This window comes from Nerophis lumbriciformis, linkage group LG04 (genome assembly GCF_033978685.3).
Source record: "Nerophis lumbriciformis linkage group LG04, RoL_Nlum_v2.1, whole genome shotgun sequence".
NCBI classification, from domain to species: Eukaryota; Metazoa; Chordata; class Actinopteri; order Syngnathiformes; family Syngnathidae; genus Nerophis; species Nerophis lumbriciformis.
Window position 1 is genome coordinate 41,139,708 of NC_084551.2, and position 16,134 is coordinate 41,155,841.

The 16,134-nt window shown below is 40.0% G+C and overlaps 1 protein-coding gene across 10 annotated transcripts in view; it reads left to right on the forward strand.

Annotated features, from left to right (window-relative positions):
* Positions 1-2,754: 2,754 nt before the first annotated feature.
* Positions 2,755-16,134, forward strand: part of l3mbtl1b (L3MBTL histone methyl-lysine binding protein 1b) — a 54,504-nt gene continuing 41,124 nt past the window's right edge. For 7 of the 10 annotated variants that reach the window (XR_012050372.1, XM_061955273.1, XM_072913020.1 and 4 more), the window contains exons 1-3: positions 2,782-2,862; positions 7,634-7,768; positions 10,869-11,064. Coding sequence is in view for 9 of the 10 variants with exons in the window: in XM_061955273.1 (XP_061811257.1) it covers positions 7,658-7,768; positions 10,869-11,064 (307 nt within the window). In the remaining variant the exon portion in view is untranslated. Of the gene's footprint in view, positions 2,923-7,633; positions 7,769-10,868; positions 11,065-16,134 lie in introns of all 10 variants that reach the window. The other 3 variants (XM_061955281.1, XM_072913021.1, XM_061955264.1) reach the window with 3 other exon arrangements.

The following is a 16,134-nucleotide window of genomic DNA, read 5'->3' on the forward strand; positions in this document are numbered from 1 at the left end:
GCCTGAGCAGCTGGACCGGACAAATTTCTTTATTGATTTTTTAGATTATAATTATTATTTAACATGGGACGTCCTGCGGACCTGATTGTGGACGATGGCGGGCCGGATCCGGCTCGTGGGCCATAGTTCGGTGACGTCATTAGGGGCATGGCCCCTAATGACAAAAAAAAAAGGTCAGTTTCCCAAACAACCAAAAATAAAAAGACCAAATAATGTGTTTTTTTCACTTTAAACCACTCAATAATTTTCATGAAACATACTGTTTTTGAAAGAGTATTTGCTTATTACTGAAATATCTGGAGTGGGTCAGTGATTGGCATGATTGATTTGCATGCTTTTTTTTTCCAGTGGCAGAATGGAACATAAAAGTATTTGTGTGAATGCTCCAAAGCATTCACACAAATGGTTTTCTACACCAAAATTATTCTATTTATTAAACTTCTTCAACTTCTTCTTCTCCAGTTTTTGGTACGCTCTACCTTCCACATTGTTTACCTGATTCAAACCGTTCCTACTTCAAACCGTTCAGCCTATTCGGGAATAGCGGGCTTTCCCTTGACAAATTCCAAAAATTCACAGATTTCCCAGAATTCCAGATTTCCGGGACATTTTTCCCATTCAAAATGAATTGCCCCTTTTTCATACTTGCACCATTTCCACATTTTTCAACCGATTCAAACCATTCCACCTTTAACATATTCTACTCATCCTGGAAATTCAAACTATTATTTTTCCAAGTTCAAGAAAATTCCAGGAATTTCCGTTTTTTCAAACCCTTTTTGCTGGCGACTACTCCTTCCACATTTTTCAACCCACTTCAATCGTTCCACCGTCCAAATATTCCTCTTAATCAGGACAAAAAACAAAGTTGTTTTTCAAACCGGAAACATTTTCGTTTTTTCCGAAATTCCTTACGACCATTTCTCAATTAAAAAATTTACTACTTCAACATTTCTCGACCGATTTGAAAAATCCCAACACCAACAATTTCAACTCATTCAGACCATTACATTTTTTTTTTTTACCATTTTCAAAAAAAATCTTGCTTTTCCCGAAATTCCCAAATTTTTGTTATGAATCCATCCAACCATCCATCCATCCATCCATTTTCTTCCGCTTATCCGAGGTCGGGTCGCGGGGCAGCAGCCTAAGCAGAGAAGCCCAGACTTCCCTCTCCGAAGCCACTTCGTCAAGCTCCTCCCGGGGGATCCCAAGGCGTTCCCAGGCCAGCCGGGAGACAAATTCTTCCCAACGTGTCCTGGGTCTTCCCCACGGCCTCCTGCCGGTTGGGCGTGCCCTAAACACTTCCTTAGGGAGGCGTTCGGGTCGCACCCTGAGCAGATGCCCGAACCACCTCATCTGGCACCTCTCAATGTGGAGGAGCAGCGGCTTATACTCTGAGTTCCTCCCGGATGACAGAGCTTCTCACCCTATCTCTAAGGGAGAGACCTGCCACCCGCCGTAGGAAACTCATTTCGGTCGCTTGTACCCGTGATCTTGTCCTTTCGGTCATGACCCAAAGCTCATGACCATAGGTGAGGATGGGAACATAGATTGACCGGTAAATTGAGAGCTTTGCCTTCCGGCTCAGCTCCTTCTTCACCACAACGAATCGATACAGCATCCGCATTACTGAAGACGCCGCACCGATCCGCCTGTCGATCTCACGATCCACTCTTCCCTCACTCGTGAACAAGACTCCTTGGTACTTGAACTCCTCCACTTGGGGCAAGATCTCCTCCCCAACCTGGAGATGGCACTCCACCCTTTCCCCGGGCGAGAACCATGGACTCGGACTTGGAGGTGCTGATTCTCATCCCAGTCGCTTCACACTCGGCTGTGAACCAATCCAGTGAGAGCTGAAGATCCTGGCCAGTTGAAGCCACATCAGGACCACATCATCTGCAAAAATCAGAGACCTAATCCTGCAGCCATCAAACCGGATCCCCTCAACGCCCTGACTGCGCCTAGAAATTCTGTCCATAAAAGTTATGAACAGAATCGGTGCCAAATGTTATGAGTCTATGTCAATTATTAGTTTCACCGTGTAAATCTAATTGCTGGAATAAACAACCCTTTGCACAACATTCCATTTTTTTAAGATTCACCTGAACGTGTCAATTCTTCCTTTTATCAAAATGTGGTCACCTACTACCACCAAGCGGCCAAAACATGGCACTACAACTAAGCCGCAGCTTCACGCCTGCACTGAAAGCTAGCGTGTCTTTGTTCGCTGACACGACTTCTCCTTTCTCATTGTCTCCAAAAAGGAACACAACAGTTTGTGTTTTTAACGCATATTTACGACTGACTGAAGTGCTTGGAGTTAAAAGGCGCCTTGCAGCCTTAAACGAGGACACGGGAATGTGCAGGTTAAATAAGGACAAGGCGTCAAATGTAGCAAAAAGGGAAAAAGGGTGTCAAGAAATTATGATATTTAGACACATTGTGCACATTAAAAGAACTTAAGTATTTCACCCTGAAAGAAGCACATTGTCGTTGGTTAACTTAAACAGAAAAGGACACGGTGATTGTGTAATAACAAATGCAAGCCAACACGTTTTGGAGCTCGTTGCCGTTAACAGTGGACAATATATGCGAACGGTTCCACCCAAGCCCCGTTGCTTGTGTGTAACATCGCCGGGGCTGAAATGAGTTGTAATGATTTATCGCCATGCACAATTGATCACCGATTGTAAACTTTTTTTTTTTTGCGCAGAAAGCCAAACTTGTCAAGGCAGCGCATCTCCCGCGCATGCGCAGCCTCCTCTCTCCAGCAGCTCTAAATAAGAGTTAAAAGAGAAACGAGGTGAGTTCCACATTTTAAGAAAAAAACAACAACAACACGCTGCGTCAGGAAAGGTGATTTGTTGCAAGTTTGGAGCGTCGTTGTTTTGCCGAGAAGGGTGTCTCTTGTTTTGCGTGGGTAATATTCACTCAGATTTTTTTGGGCGAAGGGTGAGAATAAATCGTTTTCTCAAGTTTCTATAAGAATGTAATCACGCAACAATACCGAAGACAGTAACAGTTGCTCGGTGTGACTCTCAGTCTTACTGGTCATGTGGCAAATATTGGAGAGTCGTGGCACGTCTTTCCCGGTTGTTATTACCCGGTCAACTTATTTATTAGCAGGCTGCATCCAGTCCCAATGCTATGCTAGCCGCTGGAGTTGAACGGAGCGAGGCTAGCTGACAGTTAGCTTGCTGTCAGCGCTACGAGCTAGCCAACATTCCGTGACAAGGGAGGGGGGGGAAAGTGAAGAAAATAACCATGGCGGAGGAAAACTACCAGTTGGGAGATTACACCGCAAACCTAGGTCTTTCCTCGGTGTATGTGCTTTGTTTCGAGGCGTAACTTGAGTAATTGACTTAAGTTTAAATGTGTTGGTGGCCTCTTCCCCATACGCCGCCATTTTGTACAAGACGAATGCTAATCATGGGCGCTCTCTTACGTGCACTTTATTTACGGCTGGATTTAAAACAACGTCTACAAAGTCGAGCTCAACCCCCCCAACACACACCGACTCGGGTCATTTGTTACTTTTCCCCAGGTTGGCGCCCTCAAACACCCGGGAACATCATCTTATTATAGTGTTAAGCCTGCGTCAGGACTAAAACGTTATATCGCAACATAAATGTGGCGAGGAGGGTTTTGAGTTCATGCGGCGGCTGCGGGAAGCTGCGTTCTTTTTGCAAGTGCTAAGCAAATCAACCCAACGCTTGTGTAGGTTGAGGCAAACGGACGCCTTGCAGAGATACGGTTAAAACAAGGAAAATGTGAACTCATGTAATTAACTTTAAGTTGGGAGCGCTTTTCTTGTGTTTGCCAGTGGCCCGGATGGAGGTTCGTGCCAATAGGCTCGTTTGTGGGCACATTGACCCGCTAGTTGGCCTGCAAAAGAGTGTTATTATTGCGTGTTTAGTGTGAAATCCAAGTGCATGGTGTATCCTGCAAGCCAGCACACCGTTGCCATCTAGCGGTGATGTTGCGTATCGGTGACTGTGGAAGGCAACTTGAGGACTTACCGACTGACGAGTACAAGAATACAGATCTGATATTATTTTAGCTTTTTTTCTCCAAATAGTGCCATATCAGGGTTTCTGCGAGTCATTAAAAAACATTAAAAGTCATTAAATGGATTTTGTGAAAATACCATATCCAGAGGCATTCAACAATTTCATACAATTGGCAACAAAACAAACCACCTGATTAAAAATTTTTCAAATATGGGAAAAAATGCACTTCTAGATTTTGATGTTTACCTATTTAAAATGATTAAGTTATTGACTTCTTATTACAATGGTTAAAATTGATTGATATACATATACTTAATGAAAAATGCTTGTTGTGTTTGAAAGGGTTACTTGCATTACATTATTATGTATTATGATTACATTAGTGCTAAATTTGGCCACCTTCCGCCCGATTGTAGCTGAGATAGGCTCCAGCGCCCCCCGCGACCCCAAAGGGAATAAGCGGTAGAAAATGGATGGATGGATGGATGGATGGATGGATAGTGTATGTCAACTATTCAACATTATCATTGTCAAATGCTTACAATTGTGTCTATACAGACAATTTTATGCTTTTGACTATGTAACAACGATCCGCAGTTGGACACGGGCATGACATTTGAAAGTTGCATTAAAAAGCATTACATTAGATTTGCTAATACCTGCAGAAATCCAAAATATGTTAAATATGACAGTTTTTTTGCAGGCGTGGGATTCTTCAGAATTTATGTGGCGGCTGCGGGAATCTGCGTTCTTGTTGCAGGTGCTAAGCAAATCAACCCAACGCTTGTTTACATTGAGGCAAACGGACGCCTTGCAGAGATACGGTTAAAATAATGTAAACTCCTGTAATTAACTTTTAGTTGGGAGCGCTTTTCTTGTGTTTGCGAGTGACCCGGATGGAGGTTTGTGCCAATAGGCTCGTTTGTGGGCACATTGACCCGCTAGTTGGCCTGCAAAAGAGTCTTATTATTGTGTGTTTAGTGTGAAATCCAAGTGCATGGTGTATCTTGCAAGCCAGCACACTGTTGCCATCTAGGGGTGATGTTGCATATCGCTGTTTACAAGTGACTGTGGAAGGCAACTTGAAGACTTACGGACTGACGAGTCCAAGAATACAGATCTGATATTATTTTAGATTTTTTTCCAAAGGATGTTTCTGCGAGTCATTAAAAAACATTAAAAGTCATTAAAGGGATTTTGCGAAAATACATGTCCAGAGGCATTAAACAATTTCATACAAATGGCAACAAAAAAGGCAACAAAACAAACCACCTGACTCAATTTTTCATATATGGGAAAAAATGCACTTCTAGATTTTGATGTTTACCTATTTAAGATGATTAAGTTATTGACCTTCTAATTACAATGGTTAAAATTGATTGATGTACATATACTTAATGAACAATGTTTGTTGTGTTTGAAAGGGTTACTTACATTATATTATTATGTATTATGATTACATTAGTGCTAAATTTGGCCACACTTAGTGTATGTCAACTATTCAACATTATCATTGTCAAATGCTTACAATTGTGTCTATACAGACAATTTTATGCGTTTGACTATATAACAACGATCTGCAGTTGGAAATGGGCATGACATTTGAAAGTTGCATTGAAAAGCAGTACATTAGATTTGCTGATGCCTGCAGAAATCCTAATATGTTAAATATAACAAATCAACCCAACGCTTGTTTACATTGAGGCAAACGGACGCCTTGCAGAGATACGGTTAAAATAATGTAAACTCATGTAATTAACTTTAAGTTGGGAGCGCTTTTCTTGTGTTTGCGAGTGACCCGGATGGAGGTTTGTGCCGATAGGCTCGTTTGTGGGCACATTGACCCGCTAGTTGGCCTGCAAAAGAGTCTTATTATTGCGTGTTTAGTGTGAAATCCAAGTGCATGGTGTATCCTGCAAGCCAGCACACTGTTGCCATCTAGGGGTGATGTTGCATATCGCTGTTTACAAGTGACTGTGGAAGGCAATTTGAGGACTTACCGACTGACGAGTCCAAGAATACAGATCTGATATTATTTTAGATTTTTTTTCCCGAGGGGGTTTCTGCGAGTCATTAAAAAACATTAAAAGTCATTAAAGGGATTTTGCGAAAGTACATGTCCAGAGGCATTAAACAATTTCATACAATTGGCAACAAAAAAGGCAACAAAACAAACCACCTGACTCAATTTGTCATATATGGGAAAAGATGCACTTCTAGATTTTGATGTTTACCTATTTAGGATGATTAAGTTATTGACCTTCTAATTACAATGGTTAAAATTGATTTATATACATATACTTAATGAAAAATGTTTGTTGTGTTTGAAAGGGTTACTTGCATTATATTATTGTGTATTATGATTACATTAGTGCTAAATTTGGCCACACTTAGTGTATGTCAACTATTCAACATTATCATTGTCAAAATGTTTTCAATTGTGTCTATACAGACAATTTTATGCTTTTGACTATATAACAACGATCTGCAGTTGGACATGGGCATGAAATTTGAAAGTTGCATTAAAAAGCAGTACATTAGATTTGCTGATACCTGCAGAAATCCTAAATATTTTAAATATGACAGTTTTTTTGCAGGTGTGGGATTCTTCAGAATTTATGTGGCGGCTGCGGGAATCTGCGTTATTGTTGCAAGTGCTAAACAAATCAACCCAACGCTTGTTTACATTGAGGCAAACGGACGCCTTGCAGAGATACGGTTAAAACAAGGATAATGTAAACTAATTAACTTTAAGTTGGGAGCGCTTTTCTTGTGTTTGCCAGTGGCCCAGATGGAGGTTCGTGCTGATAGGGTCGTTTGTGGGCACATTGATCAGCTAGTTGGCCTGCAAAAGAGTGTTATTATTGCCTGTTTAGTGTGAAATCCCGAAATGGAGGGATGGATAGTGTGAAATCCAAGTGCATGGTGTATCCTGCAAGCCAGCACACTGTTGCCATCTAGTGGTGATGTTGCATATCGCTGTTTACAAGTGACCCTAGAAGGCAACATAAGGACTTACCAACTGATAAGTCCAAGAATATAGATCTGATATTATTTTAGCTTTTTTTCCTCCAAATATTTCCATATCAAGGTTTCTGCGAGTCATTAAAATTCATCACAAGGATTTTGCGAAAATATGATGTCCAGAGGTATTAAACAATTTCATATAATTGGCAACAAAACAAACCACCTAACTCAGTTTTTCAAATTGGGAAAAAATGCACTTCTAGATTTTGATGTTTACCTATTTAGGATGATTAAGTTATTGACCTTTTAATTACAATGGTTAAAATGATATATTTACATATACTTAATGAAAACTGATTGTTGTGTTTGAAAGGGTTACTTGCATTATATTATTATGTATTATGATTGTATTAGTGCTAAATTTGGCCACACTTAGTGTATACTTTTGAACTATTCAACATTATCATTGTCAAATGCTTACAACGGTGTCTTTACAGATATACAGGTGTCTATGCTTTTGACTATGTAACAACGATCTGCAATTGGACATGGGCATGAAATTTGTTTTAAGTTGCATTAAAAGCATTAAATTATATTTGCTGATACCTGCAGAAATCCTAAATATTTTAAATATGACTGTTTTTTGGCAGGTGTGGGATTCTTCAGAATTGGGAATGGCTGACACTCCACCCAGTGATGGTCCATCACAGGGTGCAGACTTTGACATGATTGGTGCTCTGGACTGGAAGGATGGGATTGCCACTTTGCCAGGAAGTGACATCAAGGTACATCAAGTCATATTTTATTGCAACATGTCAATCTCCTCCAATGTGTATTTTGCCATCACTGAATATTAAGCGTCTACTAATCCTTCTTGCCTCATTTATATACACACAAACTCGTTTTCATTAAGGGTCAAATCAGTTACGGCTGCCCTTAGAGGTACCATATTTTTTGGAGTATAAGTCGCACATGAGCATAAGTCGCACCTGCCGAAAATGCATAATAAAGAAGGAAAAAAACATATATAAGTCGCACTGGAGTATAAGTCACATTTTTGGGGGAAATTTATTTGATAAAACCCAACACCAAGAATAGACATTTGAAAGGCAATTTAAAATAAATAAAGAATAGTGAACAACAGGCTGAATAAGTGTACGTTATATGACTCATAAATAACCAACTGAGTACGTGCCTGGTATGTTAACGTAACATATTATGGTAAGAGTCATTCAAATAACTATAACATATAGAACATGCTATACGTTTACCAAACAATCTGTCACTCCTAATCGCTAAATCCCATGAAATCTTATACGTCTAGTCTCTTACGTGAATGAGCTAAATAATATTATTTGATATTTTACGGTAATGTGTTAATAATTTCAAACAGAAGTCGCTCCTGAGTATAAGTCGCACCCCCGGCCAAACTATGAAAAAAACTGCGACTTATACTTCGAAAAATACGGTGTATATGTATATATATATATGTTTATATGATTATGTATATATATATATATATATATATACAGTGTTGGTTACTGTAACGCCGTTATTTTCGGCGGTAACTAGTAATCTAACGCGTTATTTTTATATTCAGAAACTTGGTTACCGTTACTACATGATGTGTTACTGCGTTATTTTAAGGTTTTTTTTATGTAGTATCGGCTAGAAACAGAATATCTGAGTGTGTTTTATTGGAGCGCTGCGGTGTCCTCCTTCTGTGTCACAAGGAAAAAAAGAGGCGTGCTTTGTGTGAGTTGGGGGGGGGGCGTAGTCGAGGAGCGCAGGGTAGACGTTCCTCCAGGGCCGATGTACTTCGGGGGTAACACCCTTCACTTTACAGCTCTGGACTCGAGGGTGAATGACAAGGCCGGCGGTTTGTTGCAACTTTGTGACTTTATTGGTGTCTTGCACAAAGCCACCCACCAAGCTAGAGCACCTGCACGCACTCACTGTTGCCGCTCGCCCACTCACTCACTGACGTCACTCACCTCACATGCCGTCATATCTTAAAGGGCCACACACACACATAACGCACTCATAACGCACACATAACACACTCTCATAACAACTAACAAGACACCATGGCGGAGCCAGAAGTCGAGTTTCTTACCATGGAGACATTCTCAATACTTTTCTTTTGTCGAGCACAAAGAAACGAACATTTTAGTTAAATGTAAGTTGTGTCTTGGATCAAAGATCCCATTTACTTAAAGTTAAAGTGCCAATGATTGTCACACACACACTAGGTGTGGCAAAATGATTCTCTGCATTTGACCCATCACCCTTGATCACCCCCTGGGAGGTGAGGTGAGCAGCAACGGTGACCGTGCCCGCGTTTTGTTTCGAAATATTGCGAAACAAAACGCCAGATAATGTCTTCTAAAAGATGCCATTTTGCGGTCTTTATACACACACCATAATAATACCCGTATGTTGAAGCAGAGAACGTCTGCCTATGGTAGCCGTAATGCTCCGATAATCTATCAAGCAGTGCGGATTCATAGCTTACTAAAGTCGTACTTAAACATTTTGCCATATTTTTGAGCGCCGTGTGTAATGTTCTATATTCTCAATGGAACATTTCAAGTTTTGGTGTTGTTTACTGGCGTCATCTTGCAGTCTACTCTTGCAGTATCTCTTATGTGTGACTACCATCTACTGGTCACACTTATCATTACACCATGTACCAAATAAAATAGCTTTGAGGTCGGTAAGCACAGCCAGAATTATTCGGTACATTAAACGCACCAGGTTATAAGGCGCACTGTCGATTTTATGAGAAAATAAAAGGATTTTAAGTGCGCCTTATGGTTCGAAAAATGCGGTATGTCTTTTTTCGTACGCTATAAAAAAATTTTGATTTTACTGTAAAAACAAACAAACTGTCAGCTCGGTCGCCAGACTTTTACCATAAAATTTATGGGATTTTTTGGTTTTACAGCATATTACTGTAAATGGAATGGAAAATCACTACCGCTTGTTTTTCTATGGTAAAATTCTTGCAACGGAACTGCCAAATTTTTTTTACCATAAAATCGGTTTGTTGTTTTATGGTATATTACTGTATATGGAAAAAGAGTACCAAGTTGTTTTATGGTTAAAAAACTGGCAGCTCAGTCGCTATAATCTTACCGTAAAGTCTATTGTCACAATGTTTATTGTATATTGTGTACAATGTGATAGTCTGCTTTAAAATCATAAGTCAAGCAGATATTTTAAGTTCTGTATTTTTATTTTGACAACAAACGTTTTGGAATATATGATAGTATAATATTTTTCTGCATTATTAGATATTATTAACGTTTAAAAGATATGCAATGGCATGCAGTACATGAATTTTTAATGTCAAAATGGAAAGAACAAATATATTTTGTAAGAAAAGATAAAGTACTTAATTAACGCATACTATTCCCAGGCTTTCGCGGGCTACATAACTCAATGTGGAGGGCCAGATCTGGCCCCCAGGCCTTGAGTTTGACTTATGTGAACTAGACCTTGTGCAATAACTTGGCTTTTGCTTGATTATTTTAAACAACATTGTTATTATTATTATTGTTATTATTGTTATATATTTTTTAGATTAAATTACATGTATTTAAAAGGGGATAATACATATTAATGAACATTGGCCATATACATATGTGAGATTGTGAGCCAATGGCTAATTTATTTCTGCAGATGTCCAAACGCTTATTCTGTTTTAGCAATACTTTTTGTGCTCGGAGCTCAGCATACTGACTTGTGCTGTGCTGCTATTGCTAAATATTTTCTCGTATACAGCATACAGAGTTGCTGCTATTGTAACCTTCATTTCCCTGAGGACACACGCCCAACAAATAAATAAAGTTGTCTAATCGAAATATATTTTGTTTCCCTCAGTTCTGCATGACAGAGTTTGGCACCCTTGAGATTGTGACGGACGTAGAGGTCAAAAGGCCCAAGCTGGAGTCTAAAAGTGGGACTTTGGATCCGGCACCATCACACAGTCCCACCCCTCCACCAGAGAGCCAATCACAGGGCAAAACAGCAACAGTACCATCCAATAAGAGTGAGTCAGCATCATCTCAAGGAAAAGGTACTGCTATAACCTCCGGAAAAATTAGGGATGATCTTATTAGTGTTTTATGCTGCCAATTCCGTTCATCCATGAGTGAGATCGGCTGATACCAATACCGAAATCCATCACATGTATTAACTTTAAATGTTTCAATTTATTTATGGTTAGTGCTATTGGCAGTTAAATAATATCAACACAATATTTAAAATAGTTCCTTATGTGATGATAATGATATTTAAGATACTAAGAAATTAGGATTCAATATTAGAGGTTGCCGATACGATTAAGGGATCATTTTATTTAGAACGATAAAATACGAAAAGGTTCAGTAAGTTGAAATCAATTCAGCAAAAAAAATCAAGCAGTGTGACTGTGAAGTAAATAGTGGATACTGGACACTGCAATTGATTTTTCCTATATTCCTCTTATTTCTTGTAAGGAAATTATGTATTAATTAATTATTTATACAAACAAGCAAGTCAACAAAAATTAATGGCCAATGCATTCACATCTTATTTAAAGTCTAAGTAACACTTTAGGTTGAATTAGAAGAAGAAACCTTTTCTGCTCAATGTTTATCATTCAAGCCCCCCAGTATCCAAAATCCGGCCCACAGGAAGTCCCAAGTTAAAACAAAAGTTATTATTATTATTATATATATATTTTTTTTAATCTTTCCTTTCTAATCCATCTTCTACCGCTTGTTACTCTTGGTGTCTCCTAGCCGCTCAGGTAAATCATATTGTCTAAAAATGAATTTTCCCACCGATAACGTGACAATGTAAATGTTGATGAACATCAATGTTAATTGATGTTAAATGACAAAACGGATTATAAAGACAATATATATATATATATATATATATATATACATATAAGGCGAGGAACGTCCGCTTGATCGAGCTGCTCGTTGAGTTCGGTGCTAACTTGAACGCCAGAGACAACCTGGACAAGAAGCCCGTCCAGTACGCTGGTTTAGGATCACCTTATGCCCCCGAGCCAAAAAGTTTGGGGACCCCTGCCTTACAGTCTCTGTTCTCCGCCCTGGCATAGCCGATGAAAGACAGCATCGCAGGTGTGCATGTATGTCACGCAAAGCAAAGTTCTTTTTACATTTACCATCAATTAAAAGGCAAAGTTCCACTGTCAAGAAAAAAATTCAAACTGTTTTAAAATAATTAAATTCTAGCTAAAAATAATTTAATCGGATGATTAAAGATAAAACATTGATTAAAAAAAATACAAGATTAAAAAGATACAAGTAAGCTCAAATAGTTCTAAATGGGAGTATGATAAATAGGTTGAACTTGTATCACACTTTTCGACCTTCAAGGTACTCAAAGCGCTTTGACACTATTTCCACATTCACCCATTCACACACTGATGGCGGGAGCTGCCATGCTAGGCCCTAACCACCCATCAAGAGCAAGGGTGAAGTGTCTTGTTAAAGAACCCATCAAATATGACTAGGATGGCGGAAGCAGTGGATCGGACCAGGAGCCCTCAAGTTGCTGGCACGGCCGCTCTACCAACCGTGGAAGCCCTTGAATTTGTTCCAACTGCTTTCCTTTTTGCTGGGGGGAAGAGGTGTCCATAAGGTGACTGTGCCCCTTGACGTTTTTCAAAGATCCCATTTACTTAAAGTTAAAGTGCCAATGATTGTCACACACACACTAGGTGTGGCAAAATGATTCTCTGCATTTGACCCATCACCCTTGATCACCCCCTGGTAGCAGCGGTGGGCGCGCCCGGGAATAATTTTTGGTGATCTAACCCCCAATTCCAACCCTTGATGCTGAGTGCCAAGCAGGGAGGTAATGGGTCCCATTTTTATAGTCTTTGGTATGACAAGATGTAGATAATGGGTTTCACAATGTGTAGCGCTTTGAGTCCCTAGAGAAAAGCGCTATACACACATAATTCACTTCTTACCTACTCAGTGGCCTAGTGGTTAGAGTGTCCGCCCTGAGATCGGTAGGTTGTGAGTTCAAACCCCGGCCGAGTCATACCAAAGACTATAAAAATGGGACCCATTACCTCCCTGCTTGGCACTCAGCATCAAGGGTTGGAATTGGGGGTTAAATCACCAAAATGATTCCCGGGCGCGGCCACCGCTGCTGCCCACTGCTCCCCTCACCTCCCAGAGGGTGATCAAGGGTGATGGGTCAAATGCAGAGAATAATCTCGCCACACCTAGTGTGTGTGTGACAATCATTGGTACTTTAACTTTAACTTTTTATAATAATTCACCTAATTGTCCCAGCTGTCTCCAATCAGTCCACTTAACAGTTCAGGGAGTATGACAGAAATCCGACTAAAACATGCATATTCAGGGCTGTACGCTTAGCTTTTTCAGGAGTAGTACCGGTGCTACTAAATGGAAGAAATTAGTAGCACAGAAATTTTTCTGTAGCACAGAAAACATTTTGTAACAATAAGAAATGTCTTAAATATCACACTTTCATTATTAACACTCAAACAACGCACACATGTGCACTCATACATATAAACACAATGCCATCCCAAGGCCTACTGCAACACTCAATTAAACATAGAGAATATGCCTAGACTGTGTTAGCGCTGCCACTAACACGATTGTAGGGCTAGGCGATAAAAACCAAAACTCATATCCCGATATAAAGTAGTTTGGCCCATAAACTATCCCATAAATGGAAATATCCGTTGACGTTACTAAATATCCCCACCATGCCTGGTTTAAGAGGACATGTTTAAACGTCAGCAGCAACATGAAAATAATTTAACTTTAGTATTGTTTTGTTTTTTTGGTACACATTATTATAGGACATACACACAAAGATTTTAGCAAGGAACAACAACCTGCTAACTGCTTCATGATGCCGTGTGACAGGCTGTGTTCTGCAAATTACTTTTAAAAATAAATGAATGCTAAATACTTGTTACTTTACCAAAAAAGTAATTGAATTACAAACATAATTACTTTTCAATAAATCTAATTAATTACTAGGGAAAGTAATTAATGCATTACTTAAAAAAAAACTTAAAATATGTGGCATTATGCGGTTGAGATAAGTTTCATATGAGAGCCGCATGTTCCTTTAAAAGGCGGTGCTTGTTGCCTAGTGACAAGTGACGTCAGTGAGTCCACGCTCAGTCTGAGTCTCATAGGTATTTTAGCTTGAGCTGTCTTCGTTAGCTTAGCAAGCTGACAGCGGCAGCTTGTCAGCCCTGACGGCAGCTCTTTTGAATGTTTCACTGGTATGTGTTATCTCTACTTACTGTAATAAATACAAACCCTGTTTCCATATGAGTTGGGAAATTGTGTAAGATGTAAATATAAACGGAATACAATGATTTGCAAATTCTTTTCAACCCATATTCAGTTGAATATGCTACAAAGACAACATATTTGATGTTCAAACTGATAAACATTTATTTTTTGCAAATAATCATTAACTTTAGAATTTGATGCCAGCAACACGTGACAAAGAAGTTGGGAAAGGTGGCAATAAATACTGATAAAGTTGAGGAATGCTCATCAAACACTTATTTGGAACATCCCACTGGTGAACAGGCAAATTGAAAACAGGTGGGTGCCATGATTGGGTATAAAAGTAGATTCCATGAAATGCTCAGTCATTCACAAACAAGGATGGGTCGAGGGTCACCACTTTGTCAACAAATGCGTGTGCAAATTGTTGAACAGTTTAATAAAAACCTTTCTCAACCAGCTATTGCAAGGAATTTAGGGATTTCACCATCTACGGTCCGTAATATCATCAAAGGGTTCAGAGAATCTGGAGAAATCACTGCACGTAAGCAGCTAAGCCCGTGACCTTCGATCCCTCAGGCTGTACTGCATCAACAAGTGACATCAGTGTGTAAAGGATATCACCACATGGGCTCAGGAACACTTCAGAAACCCACTGTCAGTAACTACAGTTGGTCGCTACATCTGTAAGTGCAAGTTAAAACGGAGACGGCGTGGCGCCGTTGGGGGAGTGGCCGTGCCAGCAACCTGAGGGTTCCTGGTTCAATCCCCACCTTCTACCAACCTTGTCACGTCCGTTGTGTCCTTGAGCAAGACACTTCACCCTTGCTCCTGATGGGTCGTGGTTAGGGCCTTGCATGGCAGCTCCCGCCATCAGTGTGTGTGTGTGTGTGTGTGTGTGTGTGAATGTGGAAATAGTGTCAAAGCGCTTTGAGTACCTTGAAGGTAGAAAAGCGTTATACAAGTATAGCCCATTTACCATTTAACTCTCCTTATGCAAGGCGAAAACCGTTTATCAACAACACCGAGAAACGCCGTCGGCTTTGCTGGGCCTGAGCTCATCTAAGATGGACTGATACAAAGTGGAAAAGTGTTCTGTGGTCTGACGAGTCCACATTTCAAATTGTTTTTGGAAACTGTGGACGTCGTGTCCTCCGAACCAAAGAGGAAAAGAACCATCCGGATTGTTATAGGCGCAAAGTTGAAAAGCCAGCATCTGTGATGGTATGGGGGTGTATTAGTGCCCAAGGCATAGGTAACTTACACATCTGGGAAGGCACCATTAATGCTGAAAGGTACATACAGGTTTTGGAGCAACATATGTTGCCATCCAAGCAACGTCACCATGGACGCCCCTGCTTATTTCAGCAAGACAATGCCAAGCCACGTGTTACATCAACGTGGCTTCATAGTAAAAGAGTGCGTGTACTAGACTGGCCTGCCTGTAGTCCAGACCTGTCTCCCATTGAAAATGTGTGGCGCTTTATGAAGCCTAAAATACCACAACGGAGACCCCCGGACTGTTGAACAACTTAAGCTGTACATCAAGCAAGAATGGGAAAGAATTCCACCTGAGAAGCTTAAAAAATGTGTCTCCTCAGTTCCCAAACGTTTACTGAGTGTTGTTAAAAGGAAAGGCCATGTACACAGTGGTGAACATGCCCTTTCCCAACTACTTTGGCACGTGTTGCAGCCATGAAATTCTAAGTTAATTATTATTTGCAAAAAAAAAATAAAGTTTATGAGTTTGAACATCAAATATCTTGTCTTTGTAGTGCATTCAATTGAATATGGGTTGAAAAGGATTTGCAAATCATTGTATTCCGTTTATATTTACA